The 24,812-nt window shown below is 43.8% G+C and overlaps 1 protein-coding gene across 1 annotated transcript in view; it reads left to right on the top strand.

The window, feature by feature from the left end:
* Positions 1 to 24,812, top strand: part of ELK3 (ETS transcription factor ELK3) — a 53,782-nt gene that overhangs the window by 24,006 nt on the left and 4,964 nt on the right. The window contains exons 2-4 of the mRNA XM_079991936.1: positions 14,135 to 14,343; positions 15,368 to 16,165; positions 20,558 to 20,680. Coding sequence (XP_079848062.1) covers positions 14,137 to 14,343; positions 15,368 to 16,165; positions 20,558 to 20,680 — 1,128 coding nt within the window. The 5' untranslated portion in view covers positions 14,135 to 14,136. The remainder of the gene's footprint in view (positions 1 to 14,134; positions 14,344 to 15,367; positions 16,166 to 20,557; positions 20,681 to 24,812) is intronic.

The following is a 24,812-nucleotide window of genomic DNA, read 5'->3' as shown; positions in this document are numbered from 1 at the left end:
TAGCTGTCGGGTACATGGGCCAGGGCTTTTAAAGATGCATGTACCCACAGCAATAGTATTTGCTGCTGCATAAGGTGAGAAAACGCCAGAACAGGAAAGATCCAGGAACCAGCATGGTCTGAGCAGTCTGCATTGTTGACTTCCTCTTGCCGCAGTAGGAAAGCCCTACCTTTTCCTGCGGATGTGCTTTCCATATGCTTGTGTGAGATTGTATCCAACTGGGAATAGGGGCAGCTGTCTTGTGGACATGTCCTTATTGTGACATATAGATATTATGCAACTGCCACAGGATGCATCACGTATATGAAGGTGTGTGTGTGTATCTGTGGAAAACACTCCATGCATCTAACAAAGTGAGATTTTGCCCATGAACACTTATGTATGCTCAATAAATCTCTTAACTTTTTAAGGAATCACAAGCCTCTTTGTTAAGTTTACATAAAAAACTATTTTACAGAATAAGCATTAATCCTACTCACTGAACATATTGGACACAACTAATTTAGATCCATTGATTTACTTGGGTTTACTCTGAGTATAAATTAACACACCCCTGTATGTTATTCCCATCTGTTCCAAATTGAACATTTTCATACTAAAAACCTAGTGCAACTCCGTGAAGAAAATGTGTGGGTTTTTTCATTTTTCATCCTCATGTCATTTTCCCCATTCTCCACCCCAGCCCAATTTCATCTCTAATGCATAAAATCTGTAAGCCAGATCTGTAAGATCATTTCCTCAGTGCTGGTTTGTCCAGATCAATAAATGTTAAAGGGAGTGGCAAATGCTATTGGAACATCTGGGCATAATATATATTCAAGGAGGAAAGCAAGTGTCTGAGCCATACTTAAAACTATGATTCTCTACTGAGATGCTTCAAGGATAAGAAATAGGAAGTGGTTGGGGAAAACCCAGCATTTCTGCCAGATGGGGAAAACTTATTTACTTAGATAAGTGATCAAACATTCAGCAAAGGACGTTAGGCTGATAATTTATTTTGGGGATGAGGAACCTGTGGCCTTCCAGATGTTGTCAGACTATAATTCCCACCATCCCAGGTCATTGGCCATTGTGGCTGAGGCTGATGGGAATTGGAGTCCAATAATATCTGGAAGACTCCACATTGGCAACCCCAGATGTGAGACAAGGAAATATATATTAATGGCACAGTTGATTTATTATGTCAAGAGGAAAGGGGGGAAACAAAGTTGGAACAAATTTAACAAAAATTGGTATATGCTTTGAGTACTGCAGAAGCGGTACGATATTCAAATACACAACATTCCGCACACACCAATTTATATACAGTGGAACCTTGGTTTTCGAGCGTTTCAGAAGCCAAACGTTTTGGAAGCTGAACGCCAAAAACCCGGAATTAATTGTTTCCCTTTTCGAATGCACCTCAGAAGTTGAACGGCTTCTGCTGTGTGTTTTTCTTTTTTTCCTCAATGGATTTTGCCAACTGCCCATTGCCCCTCAGTTTTTGAAGATTTCGGAATTCAAACGGCCTTCCAGAACGGATTACATTCAAAAACTGAGGTTCCATTGTAGTTTTATTGTTTATACATATTTTGTCTGAATAACAGAAATGTAAGCATGTATGTTACTGATGTTGTTCTAATAACATTTTTCCTTCCTCAGGGGATGAGCTTTTTCTAAGCTTGGCTTTTAAGTCTCGGAAACACCCAAGTACATGGTGTTTTTGCATATTGATGCTAAAATAAAGGGGGAAGACATGCTCCATTCAGTTACACATTTGTAAACTTATTCACATTAGGGCTCCATGCAAAATTTGAGTTTTGTTTGATTAGTTTCAAGGTAGTAAAATTATCTGTCCCCCCCCCCCATGTAGCCCAAATAAGAATGACAAACTCAGTAGAAGCTGGATTGGCATTTAAGGGGTTAAAAGAAACCTGCGGTGCTTTAGCAAAATAAAGCCAGAGCTGAGATTACAAACAAGGACAGATGTAGAAGGCCAGGTTTCCTCTGGTCCGTTTTCCCCTGTTTCCTGCCTGCAGCCTGCAGAAAAAGAGGAAGCGAAGTGCTAGGGAGAATGTGAAGCTAACAATGCCCTACGTCATTCAGCTGGGGGGGGGGGGACAGGGGGGAAAGTTCTGCTAGACACAGTCGAGATCGAGCAGCGATAAATGGATATTCACGCACTAATACCCAAGAGCCTTTTAGAGCGCCTGGAAGAGAAAAAAAAGAGTGGAAAGTTGTGTCCTTGGAGAGATGTGCACATACAGACACACACTCACTAATGCACACAGACAGACATTAGCCGTGCACTAGGTAGCTGGAGAAGTCATATTTCCTTTTGCCGATGTGCATGTAATAATGGCTCATTGCATCCAAGTTAATTTACCTGCCCTGGGCAGATCAGTGTTGGGAGGAGAGTGTCTCCTCCCTCCTCCTTGGAAAAGTTTTGGCTCTAGAACAGGCTTCCTCAACCTCGGCCCTCCAGATGTTTTTGGCCTACAACTCCCATCATCCCTAGCTAGCAGGCCCAGTGGTCAGGGATGATGGCAGTTGTAGTCTCAAAACATCTGGAGGGCCGAGGTTGAAGAAGCCTGCTCTAGAAAGAGATGCCCGGGAGCATGCTGGGAATTTGTCTTCCTCACATGGCTAGTATGGGGAAAGCTCCCTCACCCAAGGCATGAGCGCTGGGACCTCTCCTTGGGAGAAGGAATTCCTCAGCCCAGGTCTGTGGCAGCTGGAGGGAGGGAGGGATGCTACAGAGGCACCTGGAGCCTATTCCAGAGAAGCTCAGTTGAGAAACTGCCGAATTGGGCTTTGCTCTGAGAAAACGAGTACAAGAATCACTGTAGTAAATCAGTGAAAGTAGGTCTAATATAAGCCAGGGATGGGGAAACTTTTCCAGTCCAAAGGCCACTACCCCTCGTGGGAAACCGTTTTGGGGGACAATGTGCTAGTAGTATGCAGGCCCAAAGATCTCCCCCCACCTCATGTGAAATTAGGGCAAGCAATGAAACATTCTAGCCACAAGTGTGAACAAATCTGCATAAACTTAATGAATCTCTCGCATACCTGGCGCATGTTAGCACCTCTAATTTGGCCATTTATTGCCCCTTGAGAGCGATGGGTTCCCTCCAGGAGACATGTTCCACTTTAATTTTTAAAAATGCAACCCCCCCCCCTTTGCATTTCCTGAAGAATCCAAGCTCAACCCTTGCTGGGAGCAAAAGTTACCCATTAAATCATGTGATCTAATTGGTTAAGGTGCCTGTGTGGCGGGAAGCCTAATTGTCATGACTCATAGCAGCTCATACCTGTGCCCTTTTATATTTAATGTCACCTGTGTCAGGGAAGACTTTGGTCTTTAAAATTTGCAACCTGTGCCAAGGCCAACCCCCCCCCTTTCTGTTCTGCTCAATTCACCATGTCATAGTTGTGGCATCCCCAGGCTTGGTGCCCAGTGCAGTGGAAGTGGTCACGCTGCCCTAAATCTGTGTCTTACCTCTGCCCATCCAGGACATTAACAAGATAACTTTGCAAACATAGGAACTTAAACCACTGTGGGGCTACCTTTGAGGGTGACCCGGAAACTACAACTAATCCAGAATGCGGCAGCTAGACTGGTGACTCGGAGTGGCCTCCGGGACCATATAACACCGGTCCTGAGAGATCTACATTGGCTCCCAGTACATTTCCGAGCACAATTCAAAGTGTTGGTGCTGACCTTTAAAGCCCTAAATGACCTCGGTCCTGTATACCTGAAGGAGCATCTTTGCAGCACCGAGGGCCTTCTGGCAGTTCCCTCACTGCGAGAAGTGAGGTTACAGGGAACCAGACAGAGGGCCTTCTTGGTAGTGGCGCCTACCCTGTGGAACACCCTCCCTTCAGATGTGAAGGAAATAAGCAGCTATCCTATCTTTAAAAGACATCTGAAGGCAGCCCTGTTCAGGGAAGTTTTTAATACTTAATGCTGTATTGTTTTTAACACTCAATTGGGAGCTGCCTAGAGTGGCTAGGGAAACTCAGCCAGATAGACGGGGTAATAATAATAATAATAATAATAATAATAATAATAATAATAATAATAATTGCTGGCGCCCATCTATTTCACAGCCTTTTCAGATACTATGTTCTGACAAATGGACCTTGCATTTTCTCTTCAATTTCATTTATTCATCCCCGCCCCTTGCATTTATAACCTGGCTTGCTTCCAGGATGATGCCCATACATGCTACTTCCAGAGGGTCACCATCCAGTCACTGACAAGACCCAGACTTGCTTACCTTCAGTCAGGTGGTAGCCTCATGTACCATCAGGCTATATCCTGGGACTTCTAGAAGTGTGTGTAGATTTCTGCTGTGCTACAGCCATTTATTGTATCATTGGTTTATTTGATGACAGGATTTTAAGCTGTTCTGTAGAACCTTCATGATTGGAGAATAGGACAGAATGATACGGAATCAGAATAAATATCTGGATAACCTACCATCACTAGGGAATCAGTTGTCCTTGTTTACATGCAGTTTAGGGGGACTGCAGAAATCTCTGCAGAGCAGCTTTAAAGTGGCACATTTTCAGGTGCCGTGCAGGGAGTGGTGAATCATTTCATGGTATTGAGGCAAGCTTGTAGCTAAGAGGTTGAGCAGGGAGGAGCAATTTATATGCCCTCCCCTTAATATAACAGATTAGAAGTATAAACCATCAACCATGAAACAATAATATTAGCTACAAGTGGATCCAGCAACAAAATGTTGCAGAAAGAAACGTTCCTGCTCAGTCAACTGCCCTGGCCCTCCACAATATTTCAGACCAATTTCCAGTTTGGCGGTTGTATTTTGGGAGTTTCCCCATGGTGGGCTGAAATTAAAAAGCTTGATAAAAACCTGAAAAGGGTAGCAATTCTGTAATGATGGCTTCCTGGTTCATGGCAGTTGTAGTTGGTCATTATATCTGAACTGGTCAGACTATAGTTACCTCTTCCTTTTGCTTCCAAGCCAGAGAGGCATTGTGAGAGTCCCCATCTTCCCCCTCACCCAGATGTATTCCAGAGTGTTGTAGGGACCTCAGAGCAAGTTTGGGGCATGTGGGTGGAGAGTTCAATTGAGTGAGCAGAAGTCATTCTACTTGTGGAATGACTCCTTTGGATGCTGCTCCACAACTGGAAAGCCAGTTTGAAGCACCTATTCCAATTCTTGTTTGGAGAAAACAATGCGTTAAAGCAGGGATGGGAGAGACCTGGCGCCCTACAGATGTTCGATGACAGCTTCCATAAGCTGACTGGGGCTGGTAGGATGGAAGCCCACAGATCCCCCTTCGTTGTGACAAGGCCATTTTACTTTTATGTATTCCTTAACCAAAATCTATGGCCGTGCACAGACTAACCTGTCTGTAGCACAAAAAGGTTGTGTTTCCCCCCTCGATCCAGAATTATTTGTGCACATCCTCAATATGCTGCATTCCATCTGGATTGATTCTAGATACAAGGATGGGTGTGGTTACTTGATAAGCCTTTGAAAACCCTTCTCTAGATTCGGCTATCCATACCTTTTATTCCCTGTACATGCCCCAAAGGAATGAAGAAGGAAATGGTGATTGTGATCTTTGCTTATATACCCACCCCCACTGCATGGACCTCCAACATCTGTTTACTTCCATTTTCAAATGGACGCACCATTTGAATCAATCCGCAATAAGCTTTTGTTTTTGCAATGAAACCAGTTTCTCAATAAGCGCTTTTCAGAGACAAAAATATGCAATAGATCCATATTGTTTGTGGACTACAGAAAAAAAATACTTGGTCTCCATTGATTCTTTGATAAAATGTTGCATGTATGTAGCCTATGATTGCTTCATGCATGCTTGAAAATTAATATGTGAATGTAATAACATAAGATGGTTAACAAGAATCATATGGGCAAGGTGCATTTTCAAATAGTACTTTTTTTAAAGTGACAGAGATTTTTCTTTGAAAGGATCTACCAGCAAAATGCTAAATGGATGCATTTATACAATTATCCTGATTTTATATTGCACCAAAAAAGGACTTATCTGGAAACACTTTAAGATGTGCATAAAAACATTGTGTGACATAATGAGTGCCTGTGCTTTACAAGTGCCAATATATACATATAGTTGAGCCTAAAAATACATTTTACATAAACTTATATGGGTTTCCTCATAAGTCTGGAATGACTCCCCATGAACCTGTGCCCCGTCCCACACTGCAGTAATAAGTGCTGCATAGATGGGAATTACAGAATAGACATTCTTGCTTCTTAGAGGGAAATATTTAAAGTGTTTTTTTTTAAAAAAAGAATGCTAGTGAAACAAGTGTGGGTAGGTGAGACAGATAGACAAATAAATAAACAAACAAACAGAGTATGAAGTGTTAAATCTGTGGTGTGCATAAGGCAGAAACAAACCACCCTGCTATTTTGCATGGAAAGTCATGTAGCCACTCTCACTAGTTATCCAGATTATGTTCTGCCATAATGAGATAATAGTTGCTCATATTGATTACCGTATTTTTCACTCCATAAGACGCACCAGACCACAAGACGCACCTAGTTTTTGGAGGAGGAAAACAAGGAAAAAAAATATTCTGAATCTCAGAAGCCAGAACAGCAAGAGGGATCACTGCGCAGTGAAAGCAGCAATCCCTCTTGCTGTTCTGGCTTCTGGGATAGCTGCGCAGCCTGCATTCGCTCCATAAGACGCACACACATTTCCCCTTACTTTTTTAGGAGGGAAAAAGTGAGTCTTATAGAGCAAAAAATACGGTAAGTGGTAGAGAGTTTGCATGCCTGCCCGTAGTGAACTACCATACTTTAGAGTTGAGGAACTGAGAACGGGACAATTCCAAGCTGAGGTCCTCATAGCCTTTTTTCTCATATTGGTGAAATTGGAATAGTAGCAACCCATCTCAGAGGAGTCTTTGATTCATATCTTGTGATGTGGGAATATTATGTACCCCATGTCTTCCACAAGTCTGTTGCTGTGTGTGCATGCACCTCAGGTTAATAAACCTGTGTCTGTACGTGAGTCTGCATAATGGCGTTACAAAATTTCTCAAAAGAATTAAAATGTTTAATAACATAGAATGTGTTTTTCTAGAAAAGAAAAAGGGGTTTAAAAAATTATGCTTATAAGGCTGCACTAAAGCCTGATAGGTTTGCAAACAGAATCCTGTGGGATGATTCCTTGTGCACAGCTTCATCTGGGACTTTGCAAGGAAGTTTTTGAAATTATTCAGTGCCAATGTGGAAGAGTTACAAAAAGACTCAGAAGTTGTGTGCCACCTAGTGGCAGATACAGAAAATGTGCACATAAGGCCGCTTTTTATAAAAATAAATACAGTGGTACCTCGGGTTAAGTATTTAATTCGTTCCGGAGGTCCGTTCTTAACCTGAAACTGTTCTTAACCTGAAGCACCACTTTAGCTAATGGGGCCTCCCGCTGCCGCAGCGCGATTTCTGTTATTTCTGGGTTAGCAGATTTCTGTTATTTCTGTAACCTGAAGCGTATGTAACCCAAGGTACCACTGTACTGTATTTCAAAATCTACAACAGGGCAACACCTTTATTGGGACCAGAGAAAATGTCACAAATGTGTGGCAAGCTTCCAGGTTCTCTTGAACAACCTTCCCCAGGTATTGTACACAAAGCAGAGGGAAGCAGGGAAGTTTAAAAATTAGGCTTAAGTAGTAGGCATGGTTAGTTTGTAGACCAGTTCCAAGGCAGAGATTGTAGATTTACAGATATTCTGAAATCACATTATTTAGAATGATCTTATATTTTAGACTGACTGGAAGAAGTACGAATATGTCTCCCTTTGAATATTACCTTGCTTATATATTGCTTTAACTATCTTACTAATAGAATGACAGAAATATATTGTTTTAACTGTCTTACTAATTTACTTTTTCCTTGTTGTATAAACAATAGATGCTAATTCTTTGTAGATCTTTGACGTTTGCACAGATACGGGTTTTATTTATTTAAATGAGCTTTCCCGCTACGTTGAAATGTTCTCAAAATGGATCACAAAATAAATAACTTCAAATAATAAAATATGAAAACACCAAGCAATTGTGACCTTATAGACCTTCCCCGTTCAACTTGAGGAAGGTTGGGGATTGAGAAGAGGGTGGTACGTGTAAGGATATTGGGGGCAGAGTTTTTTGTGTGCCCCCTTTCCACTCTTAATTGAAGCATATAATGTTATCCAGAATTTCAGTACAAGATTGGTTGCGCACAGTATAGGCATCTACTGGTCTCATCACTATTAAGTAATATTTGTACAAATTACTCTGGTTGATATATTGAACACAGCTGGTCAGATGTTTGAATCAAGACATTCACATGGTTTGTCACTTTAAAGTTTAAAATCAACTATGGTTTAATTTGAACAAGTTCTTTCTCCTCTTTCTCTCCTTCCTGCAGGGGAAGAAGCAAACCAGAGCCTGGCTTTGTGTTACATGCAGAACAGCACTTGTAGTTGGTTGCTGCAAAAGAAATAGTGACTAGTAAGGCAACAACAACAACTATGTTGTTTTACTGTGCCTGTGGTTTGTTACAAGGAAACAAACCATGAGCGCTGGTTCATTACAAAAAGCTAGCATCTTGATTGTATCCTCCAGGCGGAAGAGAGATAGGAGCCAAACACCTGCATTTTAGCAGCATCTACCAGCTTGTTCACATTAAACCATAATTTATTTTAAACTAGGGTTTAAAATGATGTACAAATAGGGGCATCGTTTCATTCTGTTAGCAAAAAATATGTGTATGAAATGGGATTATCTAGCTGTCTTCTGCCATCACAAGTCCAAATTGCACTGAAATAAACAGAATGGCTTTTATGCCATTGTGTTTTACAATTGCAGTGCTGTTTTTGAAGCAAGGAGCAAGAATTTGAAAGACTAAACTATAGCGGGTCCCCCTCCCTGCTTGAGTTTACTAGGTGGGTGGAATCAGTAGTCTGGATAGGAGAAGCAAAGAGAAAAAGCACCACATGCAACGAAGAAGCAAGAGAGAAATGGTTTCTTAAGTGTCTTGACTTTACCGGCTGGGTGAGGACTGCAGGGCCTGCTCCCTTCCAGGGCCTTTTCCAACTGGCCCAGGGGGCGTGGCCCAGGCCCTCTCTCCCGGCTACAAAGGGACTCCTGCTGCAGTGAGGCCTTGGACCATCAGCTGGGTGAGGACTGCAGGGCCTGCTCCCTTCCAGGGCCTTTTCCAGCTGGCCCAGGGGGCGTGGCCCAGGCATTTATTTGGAACAAACTTTTTGGGAAGGGTGGGAAGTGTTCTGCCATTCTTCCCTGTTCCAGGTGGTTAATGTGCTTTAAAATGTCCTCAAGCAGTCGGTGGCAATTTAAATTTAAATTTAAATTTTTTTTTTCCTTTTTTCCATTGTTGGGGGTGGGTGGGATGGATATTTAGTTGGGGATTAATTTTAGTATAATTTTTGTTGTTGTTGTTTTATTGGTTCTGTATAGTTTGTGTTTTGTTTTTAAGGGGCGGGATCAGGGCTGCCTGGGAGTGGGGCCCCAGCCAACACGATGGCTGGGACAAGTTCCACAGGGGGAGAAGCACTGGGACATCCGATCTCGGTGATCATGGGCAGGAGGCGGAGTTACGCTAAGACCAGACCATGTCATTACCGAGGAGGCAGGTTTAGTCGTTGTTTGAAGACTATCCCTGCCTCCGGGTCTGGCCTTGACCAGATGGATACTGGAATCAACAGGGGAAACCTACATGACCTGAAGGTGTTGCTGTGTAATGCCAGGTCAATGATGAATAAAACCACTGCCATCCACGACCTGATTGTGGATGGAGGATTTGACCTGGCATGTGTGACAGAGACCTGGTTGGAGGAAGCAGATGGGCCTGTCCTTGCCGCTGCTTGCCCACCAGGTTTCTCTTACGCACAGCAACCCAGGTCATGTGGGCGGGGAGGGGGGGGGTTGCAGTGATTTTTAGGAAGTCACTAGCTTGCACCAGGCGTCCTACTGGGACGATCCAGTTTTCTGAGTGCATGTTCTGGAAGTTGGGCAATAGGGGCAGTACAGGATTCCTTTTGGTGTACCGACCTCCCCGCTGCACCAAGGATTCCCTGTCTGAGCTGCTTTAGGTCGTGGCGGATTTTCTCCTGGAGACACCTAATTTGGTTGTCCTAGGAGATTTTAACATCCATGCCGACACGACCTTGCAAGGGGCTGCTCGGGACTTCGTGGAAAGCATGGCCTCCATGGGGCTGTCCCTGAATAAGTTTGGCCCAACTCATAGTCATGGACATGCCTTAGACCTGGTGTTCACCTCTAGTGACGTGGGTGATCTGACACTAAGTAAAAGTGAAACAAAAGAAGTGCCATGGTCAGATCACTTCCTGGTGCAACTGGACTTCTCCGCGACCCTTCCCCTCTGCAGGGAGGTGGGACCAATTCGGATGGTCCGCCCCCGCCACTTAATGGATCCAAATGGTTTCCAGAGAGTGGTAGGGGATGCTTTATCCCATGTTGATGGCCTTTCAGCTGATTCCCTGGTGGCCCGCTGGAATGCGGAGTTAACCAGGGCTATCGACTGTCTGGCTCCGAAGCGCCCTCTCCGATTGCATGGAGCCCGGACAGCTCCGTGGTTTTCTTCGGAGCTGAGGACGATGAAACAATCACTGAGACGGCTAGGTGGCAAAAAACTCACTCCGAATCTGACCGGACACAGGTTAGAGCTCAACGTCGAGCCTACCAAGTGGCGATAGCGACGGCGAAGAAGACTTTCTTCACCGCCTCTATTGCATCTGCAGAAAATAGTAGCAGGAGACTCTTTCAGGTGGTTCGTAATTTAACGGAACCACCTTTACCACCGGGGCCTTGTAAAGACCCGAAGATCTCCTGCAACGATTTTGCAAAGTTTTTTGCAGATAAAATCACTCATATTCGGAAGGAGCTAGACACCACCGTGGGAGCAGTGCCAGGGCGGGAGAGTGCTAGAGCTCTGTCTGGTCAAGTTGCATGGAATCAATTTCAATCCGTTACCCCCGAGGATGTGGACAGGCTGCTTGGACGCGTGAAACCAACCACCTGTCTCCTGGATCCTTGCCCATCCTGGCTAATAAAAGCAAGCCGGGAAGGGCTGGGCGATGGGCTCTGCGGGGTGGTGAATGCTTCCCTCTGTGAGGGAACATTCCCAGATCCGCTGAAAGAGGCGGTCATTAAACCGCTTCTTAAAAAACCATCTTTAGACCCGGCCAGTATGGCCAACTATCGCCCAGTCTCAAATCTTCCTTTCTTGGGCAAGGTGATTGAGCGCGTTGTTGCTGAACAACTCCAGGCACGCCTGGAGGATGCGGACCATTTGGATCCCTTCCAATCAGGATTCAGGCCTCATCATGGGACTGAAACTGCCTTGGTCGCGCTGGTTGATGATCTCCGGCGAGCTAGGGACAAAGGTGAGAGTTGTTTCCTAGTTCTGCTGGATCTCTCAGCGACCTTTGATACAATCGACCATAACATCCTTCTGGACCGTCTAGAGGGGCTGGGAGCTGGGGGCACTGTTATACAGTGGTTTCGCTCCTTCCTCCTGGGCCGTGTTCAGAAAGTGGTGGTGGGGGATGAGTGTTCAGACCCCTGGGCCCTCACTTGTGGGGTGCCTCAAGGTTCCGTCCTCTCCCCCATGCTTTTTAACATCTATATGAAGCCGCTGGGAGAGATCATCAGGGGGTTTGGGCTGGGTGTCCATCAATATGCAGATGATACCCAGCTCTACCTCTCTTTCAAATCAGAACCAGTGAAGGCGGTGAAGGTCCTGTGTGAGTGCCTGGAGGCGGTTGGAGGATGGATGGCGGCTAATGGATTGAGGTTGAATCCTGACAAGACAGAAGTACTGTTTTTGGGGGACAGGGGGCGGGCTGGTGTGGAGGACTCCCTGGTCCTGAATAGGGTAACTGTGCCCCTGAAGGACCAGGTGCGCAGCCTGGGAGTCATTTTGGACTCACAGCTGTCCATGGAGGCGCAAGTCAATTCTGTATCCAGGGCAGCTGTCTACCAACTCCACCTGGTACGCAGGCTGAGACCCTACCTGCCTGCAGACTGTCTCGCCAGAGTGGTGCATGCTCTAGTTATCTCCCGCTTGGACTACTGCAATGCGCTCTACGTGGGGCTACCTTTGAAGGTGACTCGGAAACTACAACTAATCCAGAATGCGGCAGCTAGACTGGTGACTGGGGGCGGCCGCCGAGACCACATAACACCGGTCTTGAAAGACCTACATTGGCTCCCAGTACGTTTCCGAGCACAATTCAAAGTGCTGGTGTTGACCTTTAAAGCCCTAAACGGCCTTGGCCCAGTATACCTGAAGGAGCGTCTCCACCCCCATCGTTCTGCCCGGACGCTGAGGTCCAGCGCCGAGGGCCTTCTGGCGGTTCCTTCATTGCGAGAAGCAAAGCTACAGGGAACCAGGCAGAGGGCCTTCTCGGTCGTGGCGCCTGCCCTGTGGAACGCCTTCCCATCAGATGTCAAAGCAATAAATAACTACCTGACATTCAGAAGACATCTTAAGGCAGCCCTGTTTAGGGAAGTTTTTAATCTGTGATATTTTAGTGTATTTTTGGTTTTTATGGAAGCCGCCCAGAGTGGCTGGGGAGACCCAGCCAGATGGGCGGGGTACAAATAATAAATTATTATTATTATTATTATTATTATTATTATTATTATTACCGAAGCACAATATGGTTCCGGCTAGGTCAAGCCATTCCACCCGTCTACAAAATGAAAGCAAGCGAATACATATAAATAAAACCTTAGCAATCTTTTCAGTGCAAGGCAAAACATTTTTATTTGGCAATACATTTCAGGTTGCTGTAATTCCTAGTTTTGCTCTTATTTGCTGTCTTCCTGTTATCGTTTGATATTGTAATATGAGGTCTAGTTGTATACCAGCCTGGAATCCAAATCGGATGAAGGGTAGTGTGTACATGTTTTAAATAAATAAAATATTATAAGGTTATAACAAGGTGCAGCATCAATGTACTGAAGATCCTAAGTTAAACTATAATATTGCATAATTCTTTATCGTTTTTAAAAATAAAAATAACAATGAAAAAGAGTTATTTTCCTATCACGGTTCAAACTGTTTGCTTAGACTTGAGAAATGCCTTAAGTCTTAGCACTGAGATGATGGGCATGTGTATCTCTCTGCCCAGGTGTGAAGGGTGTAGTCCCAAAAATGTAATAGCAAAAAGGAAGAGAGGCTATGAAAAAGACATATTACAACAATATCCAGCTCAGAACTCAGCGAACATAAGCCCAGCATTTTCTAAACAAAGTAAACTGTGAGAAGTTCTGGAAACAATCTGTGGCCTTTTCACTTTTATGTGTACAGGGTGTATTCAGACATGTATTTGTCCCAGGAAAGCTGTACTCTGTCCATGTACACGTGTGTTGACACCAGTCCATTTTTACAAGATCACTGTAACTTGGATGTTCTCTATCGCCATAGTATATTTTGCTTCCACTATCAACTTTATACAAAAGCAACAGCAGGAAAATGAAAACCCCAGAATTACAATAGTATTCTGAACACAGTCAGGACAGAAATAAGATTAGTGTTAGGCAGTCCCTTTGTGTCTACGCTTAGAGAGGGAGAGAGAGAAAGACCATGCAATGGCAGCCTGGATCCCATTGACTATTACAGAGGTAAGAGAGGGGGGGAGAGAGAACAATGGGCCATTGTGCAAAAATGGTAGCTCATTGGAAAATCCTTGGGACATTTGATATTCAGAATAAGATGTATCTCAGTATATGCTAAATGTGAAAAATGATATTTTAAAAAGGATGCCTCAATCCAGCATGGAATAATGCCAAAGCCCACTGAAATCAATGGGCTTCACTCTTTGCTGGGTTTAGGCAAGAATATTTCTCTCTCTCTCTGGAATATTATACTACAGGATTAGCAAAAAATGATAATTTTTACAGAATAATTTTACAATAGGGTTTAATGGGATATTTTAAAATGTGTTTTCTTCAGTATTTTATACTTTTTTAATTTTGTACTTTCCTGTAGCACGTATAATTGCGTATATGATCCTACATAAGTGTTGTGGTCGAAACTAAGATGAGCAGGTTAGGCAATGTTTACATTGTCTCCCCCCTTTTTTCTTTCCATTGCAGGCATGGAGAGTGCAATCACATTGTGGCAGTTCCTGTTGCAGTTGCTTCTCGATCAGAAACATGAGCACCTAATTTGTTGGACATCTAATGATGGTGAATTTAAGCTACTTAAGGCAGAAGAAGTGGCTAAGCTGTGGGGACTCAGAAAAAACAAAACTAACATGAATTACGACAAACTGAGCAGAGCGCTGAGATACTACTATGACAAGGTAATTTTAAAAATTCTATTTGTGCAGTGCTTAAACAAGAAAGCAATGAGTAGTAATATGCTTATTAAAGTTGGAGTGCTGCCTTTTGGCTAGAAAGAGCCCCCCAAGGCTGCTCACAAAAAGTTAACACGAGTAGAAAATTCAGACAGTAAAATACCACTTACTTACAAAGATTTCAGCCAGCCATATATTATCAATAATATATTTTAAAGTTTTAATTTTTTAAAAAAAACTAAAACCCAAACGCATCATTTTCCTTGCCTAAATGCAAAAAGCAACCCCCTCAAAATGTCAAAAACAGGGCAGCAGTAAATTCCCCAGCAAACTGCCACCTAAAGGCAGGGCAGCCTACAGACAGTTTATAAGGAGGAAGCATTGTCAATCAGATTGCACATATTATATTATGTTAGGCAGTTGCCTTTATAGAGTGTCAGACTATTAGTCTGTCGGACCCAGAATTGACTACTCCAACTGGCGGTGGCTCTCCAGCTTCTCAGGCTGAGGGTCTTTCTCATCCCCTGTTACCTCAGGGCCAGATCTTATCTCCTCTAGCACTTGCAGGCCAAATTTGACAGGTGGGTGGGGGCTGCCCACCTGTCAGTCACCTGATGTCACAATGATGTCTGGTGATGGAGTGCTCTGAAGTCCCCACAAGCAGCCAATCCCAGCTGGCCTCCTGATCAGCTGATCAGCAGGGACAGCAAAACTTCCCTTGCCAGTGCATATTTACGAGTGCGCTTAAAGGCTCCCAGTTGGTCATTGGCAGCCGTATCGCCACCTGCCTCTCATCTGACATCACAAGGGGCTTCAGGTATGACACAGGTGGGCATGGTTTGGGGGAAATGGACTTGTGGCCTAAGTAACCACGCCAGGCCCAAGTAAACCCACAGGCTACCTGATTTTTTTAACTTGAAATGCCAGGAATCAAACCTGCAGCCTCCTGCCTCGTAGAGGAGATGCTGTTCACTGAGCTACTTTGTGAAAATACTAACAAATGTCACACTTGGTTTGCTGTTTAATGCAGAACATCATCAAGAAGGTGATTGGGCAGAAGTTTGTGTACAAGTTTGTGTCATTCCCTGACATTTTAAAGATGGATCCTCATGCTGTGGAAATCAGCAGGGAGAGCCTTTTGCTGCAGGACAGCGACTGCAAGATGCCTCTTGAAGGTAGAGAGCAACACAAGCATGGCTTGGCGGCCCTGAAAGGCGCAAGCCGTAATGAGTATATCCATTCGGGGTTGTACTCCTCTTTCACCATCAACTCCCTGCAAAACCAGCCAGAAACTCTCAAGCAGATCAAAACAGAGAAGCTGGAGGAGGAGAAGCTGGAGGGGCCCACCCCTCTGGAAGAAGTCCGAACTGTTATAAGGTTTGTGACAAACAAATCAGACAAGCAAGTCATGAGGCCCATAGTGTCCCTGCCATCAACATCCGAGGCAGCCGCTGCTTCTGCTTTTTTAGCATCCTCTGTCTCTGCAAAAATATCCTCATTAATGTTGCCCAATGTTGCCAGCATCTCGTCGGCTTCGCCATCTTCCTCCCGGTCGCCGTCTCTGTCTCCGAACTCACCCCTCCCTTCAGAACACAGAAGCATCTTTTTGGAGTCCAGTTGCCAGGATTCTGATTCTCTCGAGCCACTGAACCTCTCGTCAGGATCCAAGGCAAAATCTCCTTCTCTTCCCCCAAAGGCTAAGAAACCCAAAGGTTTGGAGATCTCGGCACCTCCAATCGTTCTTTCAAGCACTGACCTCGGCTCCATTGCCCTCAACAGCCCAGCACTCCCCTCAGGATCCCTGACTCCTGCTTTCTTCACTGCCCAGGTAAGGCTTTGACAGGGGAATCCTATTCATGTTTACTTAGAAGTAAGCTCTGCTGAGTGTAGTGGGACTTATTATTCCTCCGTGTAGAGGATTGCCAACTGAGTTCCTTTTAGTGATGCCCATAGCGTGCGCTTGGGGAAAAGCGTGCCTTTCCCCCCCAAGGATAGAAAGAAAAAAAGCAGCTTGTAGTTTATTAAGAATGTATGAGTCCTTTTTCTATTAAAATGTCCCTTAGATTAAAAATACAATCAAGTTACTTTTTTAAAAAAGCAGCTATTACAAATAAAACAAATACAGCAGGAGTGAAAATCAGGAGAGCATCAGTCAGTAAAATATGTAAAAGCGGTAATACATCAGCATAGGCGAAATTGAAAGAGAGGCAGTGTGGCATAATGGTTAGAGTTTTGGACTATGACCTAGGAAACCACGGTTTGAATCCCCACTCAGCCATGAAGCTCACACTCTTCCCTTAAGCTGCCTCACAGGGTTGTTGTATGGATGAAATTGGGGTGGGGAGAACCATGTACACCACCTTGAGATCCTTGGAAGATAAAAGTGGCATGCAAATGTAATCAATCAATCCATCCATCCATCAAACACTGGGGAAATGAAAAGGTCTTAACCTGAACGACAGTAGTTAAATAAATAAATAAATAAAATAAAATAAAAAACCACTGGGGAAATGAAACCATCCTAATCTGAATGACTGTAGTTTAGGCACCTCCCAAATCTTTGTGGGAAGGGTGTTCAAATAGGGGCACCACCACTGAGAAGACCCATCTCAGTAATGCTCTGCCTTCCATGTAAATTTCATCCTTGCATTAACAGCTTTCCAGGATGGATAACTCAACACTTAACTCAACACTATCTGCTAGAAACCTATGCGCATGTTCCCCATGACAAATCTTGCATAGCATTGGGGCTTATGGGCACATTTGCAAAGTGGAGATGCTGTTGGGGGGACTGCACACACACACACAAAAACAGAGCGAGCGAGCAAGAGAGCAGTCAAATACATGTAAACCCACTATTGCCCATCTGCTCTCAGTTAGGCTTTTGCTTTTCTTCAAGCCAAATCTTGGGTGGGTGTGTTGATCTTGCTGGAGAGTGCAGCTGGGAAGCAAGAGATCACACCCCTCCACAACAATTAGGCTTGAAAAAAGCCTTCTAAGAAAGTGGACACTTTAGATGCCAGGAAATCTGGATGCTTCCATGAACAAGAGGCCAGACTGTCCGTCCCCCCGCCCTTTTCAAAGCTAGTCAGCAATCATAACCTTAGAGTGGGATAGACCGTTAGCAGCTTAATTACATTTTGTAGTTTGCTGGCACCGTGGCCTTTCTCAAACAAAATATGAAATGACATGTTTAGGTCAAGCTGTTTTCTTTAATCATAAAGTGGTTTTGCGGTATTCAGAGTAAAAAAGGCTGACTCCTTAAGGGCAGAATGAGTGTCTATGCAACTGTCTCTCCCTTTTGCATTAAGCATCAGATGGGCTTTAAGTCTGGAATCCTCTGTCACTGAATCCCAGGCATCATCTGCTTACATTAGCCATTTGGTAACAACAGAAGGTTGGTGCTCTACACTAGCACTGAAAGGTACACATCGTGCTAGTGAGAACTGGGCGCTCTCTTTGTTGTCTTTGGGAGGTTGTTGATGGAAATCAGTTGCAGTCCTTCTCTTCCTTTGCTGCCATCTTGCAAAAGTCGTGTGTTAGTCCAGCAGCAGCTCAGAAACAACTATTTTAACATGGTAAGGTGAACATGTATTTTAAAGCAGCATTCTTTTAAGTATGAAGATATGTACAGCCTGGTCCTTTCTGGAAATAACTGAAGACACTTTTATTTTGATGACCTTTTCTGGTTTGATGAAAAGGTGTCTCTGTCTAGTTTTAAAAAACAAACCTTATTAATACTCTAAAATGTCGGACAAACTAACTCTGCAGGGAACACAGACACTGCACCTTAAAGCATCTATTCTTTAAGTGTTAAAACACATAATAACCTGGCTGGGATGTTAGCCCATCACATTCCAAATCTACCTCTTTTGGGGTTAAAGCCGTTTGGCTGGGACAGATGGGAATTGTAGCCCAAAACATCTGGATGGCGCCAGAGTAGAGAAGCCTGGCTTAAAAAATGCTCTTTGCTCAAGCCTTGTATAGAACAATAGGATTCCGACATTGTGCTGATGAGGGAGCAGAGCTTAGCCAAAAGACATGTGGTAGAACAGTTAACACTAAGCAGCGATCAACTCGGTCTATGATGCTAAAAAAGGAAACCTAGTTATTTTGGGTATGAAAGCCTGAGACTTTGCAGTTCTTTTAAAAATAAATGACCTGACAGTTGCTTTCTGAGCTGTGGGCTGCTTGCAAAAGAAATCTCAGATTTATTCATTCATGAGTCATGCTGCTGAAAATAGCATCTGAAAATCGACACAGGCCTAGCTAGGTAGATTTGGGCTACAAACTACTAACCTGGGCGCATGTTCCATGGAATTCAACAAAATGCACCTTGGCGGAAACATGCACATGATTGTGCAGGAAGCTTCAGCAGGATGGCTGGGTTGGTCTGTTGCAGCAAAAGCATCAGTCTTCCAGCATGTTAAATGCCAGTTCATAAATTGTGGCATAAGCTTTGAAATGGACTCTAGTCCATGAAAACTTGCTGTAATAAATGTGCCAATATTTAAGGCATCACTTGGCTTTTTGTAGTTGTAGCTGTAAAGTGGCAACCCTATCCACTTTCTTGGGGAGTAAGTCCCAGTGGCTAGGAGATTTGAAAGTTGCATTCTGTGGGGTCTTATTCTGTCATCCTACAGTAAATATACATTTTATGGTAAATATAACATTTATGATATATAATTATGTCCACTTCTACTCTTCTTCAAAGATTAAAAGTGAGAACAATGTCTGATATTTATGGAAATTTTTGTTGCCTTAGTTTGGTAACTTCCACCTAAATATACATTTGTGGATCATTGCAAGTACTACGGTAATTTATTTTGCTCCATGTGAGCTAATGATGGCAAGCAATGAGGAAGAACCATAGTTCAGTGGTAGAGCATATTCTTAAGGGTCCAAGCTAAATCCCTCATCATGTGATAGTCAGTATGGAGCTGTCCAGAATATATGCAGCATGGGGGGAGAAAAGCAACATTCATACTTTTTTTTACCTTCTCTGTTAGAAAACAAAGTGCCTTCTCATTGTCAGCTGGGCAGATGTATCATGTGATTGTGGCAAAACAAAACTGAGCACGATGAGGCAGTGAAACTGCTTCCTTATTAAGAAAAGAGGTACTTTGCTCTAGAGTGATGTCATATCCTACAAGGGAAACGTTCAGCAACATTGACTTGAAGTGTTAATAAACAAAATAACTTGCAGAGTAAACAAGCAGAGGAAAGGAGAGTGTTATGCTCAAAGGTAATTAATAATAATAATAATAATAATAATAATAATAATAATACCAACAACATCAGCATAGAGATTCTGCCATGGCCAAAAAGCAAAAATGAACTAAACAGTAGTGATTTTTGTCATGTATTCTGGAGCAAGGGCTGACTTAGTTTAGACCTGTACAGCTTTCGTATTCTAGTTGTTTTTTCATGTGTTCGCACTTAAAAGTGGCTATAGAATATGCAGAGTACATTGGTTTTGCTCAGTGCTTTGGACTAGCATGGTAAAGCTAGACCCAAAGGATTGCAAACATGGGAAGCTGCCGTATACCAAGTCAGGCCAGCGGTCCATCTACATCAATTTTGCCTATGGTGACTGACATTGCCTCTCCTGGGTTTGAGAGACAACTTTCCCCAGCCTTAGCTGGAGGCGGCTGGAATTGAACCCATGACCTGATGCATGCAGAGCAGTTGTTCTGCCGCTGAGGTATGGCCCCTTCCCCTAAGGGGAACTGACACGAGGAGTGTCCTGCAAATGCTTAGGCGTCCACACAGTGTGATAATAGGCAGATTCTATGGCAGTTCATGTGTTTTTGCTTACACACACACAGCTTTGGATCACAGTGTGAGATGTAGAACAGCCCTTTTGTGTGGAGAAGGGCATATTTGGACCCTCTTTCTCCATCATTTTCTGCTCATAGTTCCCCTTTCCAAGAAGATGCAGCTAGAAAGAAGTTGCATGGGAGCTCACCCAGAGTAAGCACAGTACATGCAATGACAATTCTTACACCAAATCCCTGTTAAAATGCTAATGTTTAAAATCTTGAGGTTCAGAAAGGAAAACAGTTTCTAAGCACAAAACATCTCTCTGAAAAAAAGCTATGGGGCGAAGCAACGAGGAGGGCCTCCTGTAACATTCAGCCGGGCAATGTGAGTCAAGACATGGCTAAGCCAAAGAGTAGATGAACGTCGGAACACACGCCGTGTGTCTTTTGTCTTGCAGACCCCAAATGGATTGCTGTTGACCCCGAGTCCCTTGCTTTCTAGCATTCACTTCTGGAGCAGCCTCAGCCCCGTCGCTCCTTTGAGTCCTGCCAGGCTGCAAGGACCAAACACCCTGTTCCAGGTAGGTTGGAGCAATGACTCTGCTCTCTGAGGCGGCGCTTTCTAGCCAGGTAGCCAAAGGAACCTTGTTGTGGCTGGGGGCGGAGGCATTTCCATTCTGAAAAGAGATAACATTAGATGTGCAAAAACAATACCTTCTCTCAGGAAAGGAGCTTCAGTAACAGGGTGAGAGACAAAGCAATGGAGATGCCAAAAGGCAGGAACTTTACACATTGCACTGAGGGAGGTTTACTGCTTCTCTGGAGTCAGCCTCCTAAAGGGGCAGGCGATTGCTATCACTAGGGCAGCAGCAGAGGTGGCTTCGGTTGATAATTATAAGCCAAGATAGCTCAGTTGGTAGCACATGAGACTCTTAATCTCAGGGTTGTGGGGTCGAGCCCCACGTTAGGCAAAAGATTCCTGAATTGCAGGGATTTGGACCAGATGATCCTCGTGGTCCCAACTCTCAATTTATTTTTATTCTAAGTCCCCCCTCTGTCACAGTTAGTGAAAACACACGTGCCAGACACCTTGATGATACCTTGATGTTGACCCAGTGCGCGGCACCTATGAAAAAGGCAAAAATCCTTGCTAGGGATCATTAGGAAAGGAATTGAAAACAAAATTGCCAATATCATAATGCCATTATACAAAGCTATGATGCAGCTGCATTTGGAATACACCGTGTGCTGTTCTGGTCGCCTCAACTCAGAAAGAGGTTCAGAAAAGGCCAACCAAAATGACTAAGGAGATAGAGCAACTCCCCTAGGAGGAAAGATAACAACAGCGGTATAGGGCTTTTTTAGTTTAGAGAAAAGATGAGCAAAAAGGGACACCAATAGAAATGTGTAAAATTATGCATACAGAGATACAACAAAGCGAAATGCTGGAGGATTCAGGGCAGATGAAAAAAAGTACTTCTTCGCACTGCCCACAGGAGGCAGTGATGGCCACCCACTCAGATGGCTCTGAAACAGTAGACAAATTCATGCAAGCATGGTAGCTGCTGGCCATGGTGGTTTTGTTCTGCTTCCACTGTCAGAGGTAGTATGCTTCTGTATACCAGTTGGCCACACAGTGCTGAACTGGGTGGGCCATTGGCCGAATCCTGCAGGCTTCTCTTATGTTTTTTTGGCAGCTCTGATGTTTCAGCCAAAATATGTCAAAGAGACTGTACGTCAAAACTTAGCTGTGCATGGGAAAATAGAAACCCCCCACAAAATATTAAGATTTCTCAAGAGGATTAGCATGCCCTATCTCAGGCTGTGTTAAGGGAAGCTGCAAGAACAGTTTAAAATCACAAGGATTAAAAATGTAGAAAAAGCGTGCATGATCGCAGGGGCATCTTGGCTCCATGAGTACAGTATCATGGGGTTTTTTCAGTCCCTATTTTAAAAAGGGAGAAATTATACTGGGTATGAAAATGTTAGCACCATCACCTGGAATTTGGCTTCCTTGGCTGACGCAGGAAAACTACACTTACCAATAACAGGAAGGAGTAAATTTATGTCAGGGAAGCACCTGGAGCAAGCAAGGAAGATGTAACTGCAGGGTTACCATGCCGTTGAAGTGAGTGGGGGCTGAGATCACCAAATTCCTGCCACACAGGGCACTTCAATGTGTGTCTGTAAATGCAGCCTATAAGAACTGTAGGCTTTTTATTAAACCTCTGTAGCAGCAGTGCTGTGGTATGCTATCTGCAAATATTCAAGTTTGTGTTGTGCTACCTTGCATTCCCATCTGCATTCCTGGGTTTAAGGATTTTTTCATACAAAGAAGAGAAGGATTTGTGCTGAAATACGGGTATCTGGTTGCAATATACCTGCTTCTCATGTTCAGGTCAGAGTCCTGTTGCAAACGTCTCTAAAAACTGGTGGCTTTAATATTCTTTTTGTTGTTGTTGCCTACTACAGCCAGGCAAACATGCTTGCATTCTTTCATTCCAATAACAATTGTGTGCTTGTACAAATTGGTGTGCTCAAGGCATTCCCACCAAGTATAAATTCCCTCTTTGTCCTATTAAATGCTTTTATGCTGAGTGTGTGCACTCAGGAGGGGTGAAAAGAAACCACACACACCCTAAGTGACACTGGGTAGTGTTTAAGCAGAAATGGAAGTTGGGGAGAAGGTGTTGCAGGGAAGGAGTTGTGGGCTGTTCCCAGGTTGTCGATATACAATGCACCTTGTGCAAACCAGATTCATATCTAGTATATACTGTAATGCATTATGTGAAATAGTCCAGTGTTTTGTATATCGTCGTTGTATACAGGCTTGATCCTGACTAAAATGCACACAAAAGGAGAGGGAGAGAGGGAAAAAGTTTGGAGTATATACAACACTAGATATAGAGCATTTGGAAGAAGATACTTGCCACCAAAATCTAGGGATGGACCCCAACTTGTGCAGCACAGCTTCAAGAACTAGAGTCCTGAAAACCCCAAATATCCAACTCCCCATATATCCTCACTAAGCTTCAGCAACTGTTCTGACTTAGAACACAACCTGCTTTGCAGCAGTCCTCCTAGGGCTCTCTTTCACCTCACACGAACTCCCTTATTTTTAGCATTTCCTAATTTTGCACACTTGATTAGAGCCATCCAGTTAGGATCAGACAGAAGCACCCACGACTTGCCCTGTAGTGAGAGCCAAGTGCATCCAGCACCTTTTAGTGGTAACTGGAAGTGAAAAGGGGATCCAGATCCGTCACATCAAGGGCCCTGATTTGACTAACGTGTGGTTCAGAGAAAGGCCAAGATGACAAATCTGTTAGCATAGGAAAAGTGTTCTTCCCAAGAACCAAATAAGAAGTAGCAACAGCCGCTGAGCCTGAACCTGATCTAACTCACCAAGGATTTGACTTGTTTCTTTCTTTAAAGGGCTCACTGCGCTCACTTCCATCTTTCCTGATCAAGGGTGCTTTGAGGGCAAAGTACAGCACTGCATATTGTGAGAGCAAGTTTTGTATCCGGAATAATATGTGAATGGGCAGAGTGCTGAAATCTCAACTAACATTCCGGGCAGGGGTTACAAAACAAATTTTGTCTACACATAGGATGCAGATTGTCTCCTTCCAAATATATATATATAGAGGGGGGGGAGAGATGGGGGGGCAGATATCAACACTCCAAGTAAGCTCGCTTTACCTTTTTTCAAGGTTTTCCTTATGATCACCTTTTGAGGACATACTTTATTTATAAAGCTTAAGCCGATAGTGTGCTTTGGTTTACAAAAAAGGGTTGTAAAGTGACAAATGCTGCTCAGGTGACTTCAAGAAGCTTATGCATGGGGTGGGGAATGCAGGTGCTGTTACAGAAAATTAAGACACGCTACTCTGGCACACAAGCCAAAGGAGTTGGACTGGTGAAACTATTTCTCTTAAGTTGGCATACCGGTAAAACAACTTCTGTTTCCCAGCAGATGGGCGAGGAGAGTCCTGCATCCAGCTTACTTCACTGGATCAGGTTAATTGGTAGAGCCTCTTGAGGAATGTAATTAACTTACTCCAGGTTTGAAAGCTTGCAGTATAATTAGGGCAATGAGAGACTTGTTCAAAGCTGCAGTTCACTCTGCAATAAAGGTCTAAAACAATAGCAGGGAAGCACGGCTGGAATTCATCTCAAACATCCCACTGGCTGATGTTGCTTTGCAGCCAGAATCCATACCATTGTTTGTTTTGCATATTATTTGCCCAATAGTTGCAATTGAGCAGTTCCAGGGAAGAATCTGGGACCCTTCGTGTCAGGCAGTGCACAAACACACAAAGAGAGCTCATTCTGAAGAGCTGGGACTCTGACAAGACACGGCAAGTGAAGGAATAAAGACACAAAGCTATGATTGATTGCAGAATTAATTTATTAAGCAAATCAGAGCATTTTGCATAATTGCAGGAAGGCTGAACGCGTATGTTCCAAATGTCTCTATTTACAAAAACCTATTAGGATGAGTTGCTGGAGGTTCATTTCTTCTTCTGCCCCCTATCCCTGAGGGTTTCCTGAAGTTAAGTATCTGACTTGGGTCGTCGCATCTTGTTTCTAATGCCCATGCAATTAAACCCATGCACAGCCTGCCATTTCACATGCTTGGTTGATTATAACGTATTACAGGACAATTACGTTTTTCCAGTGTACCTTTAGCAAAAACAACACCCTCGCTTC

Source organism: Podarcis cretensis, assembly GCF_951804945.1.
Source record: "Podarcis cretensis genome assembly, chromosome: 10".
Lineage (NCBI taxonomy): Eukaryota > Metazoa > Chordata > Lepidosauria > Squamata > Lacertidae > Podarcis > Podarcis cretensis.
The sequence above is the reverse complement of the archived record's forward strand: the minus strand, read 5'-3'. Positions and strand labels throughout refer to the sequence as shown.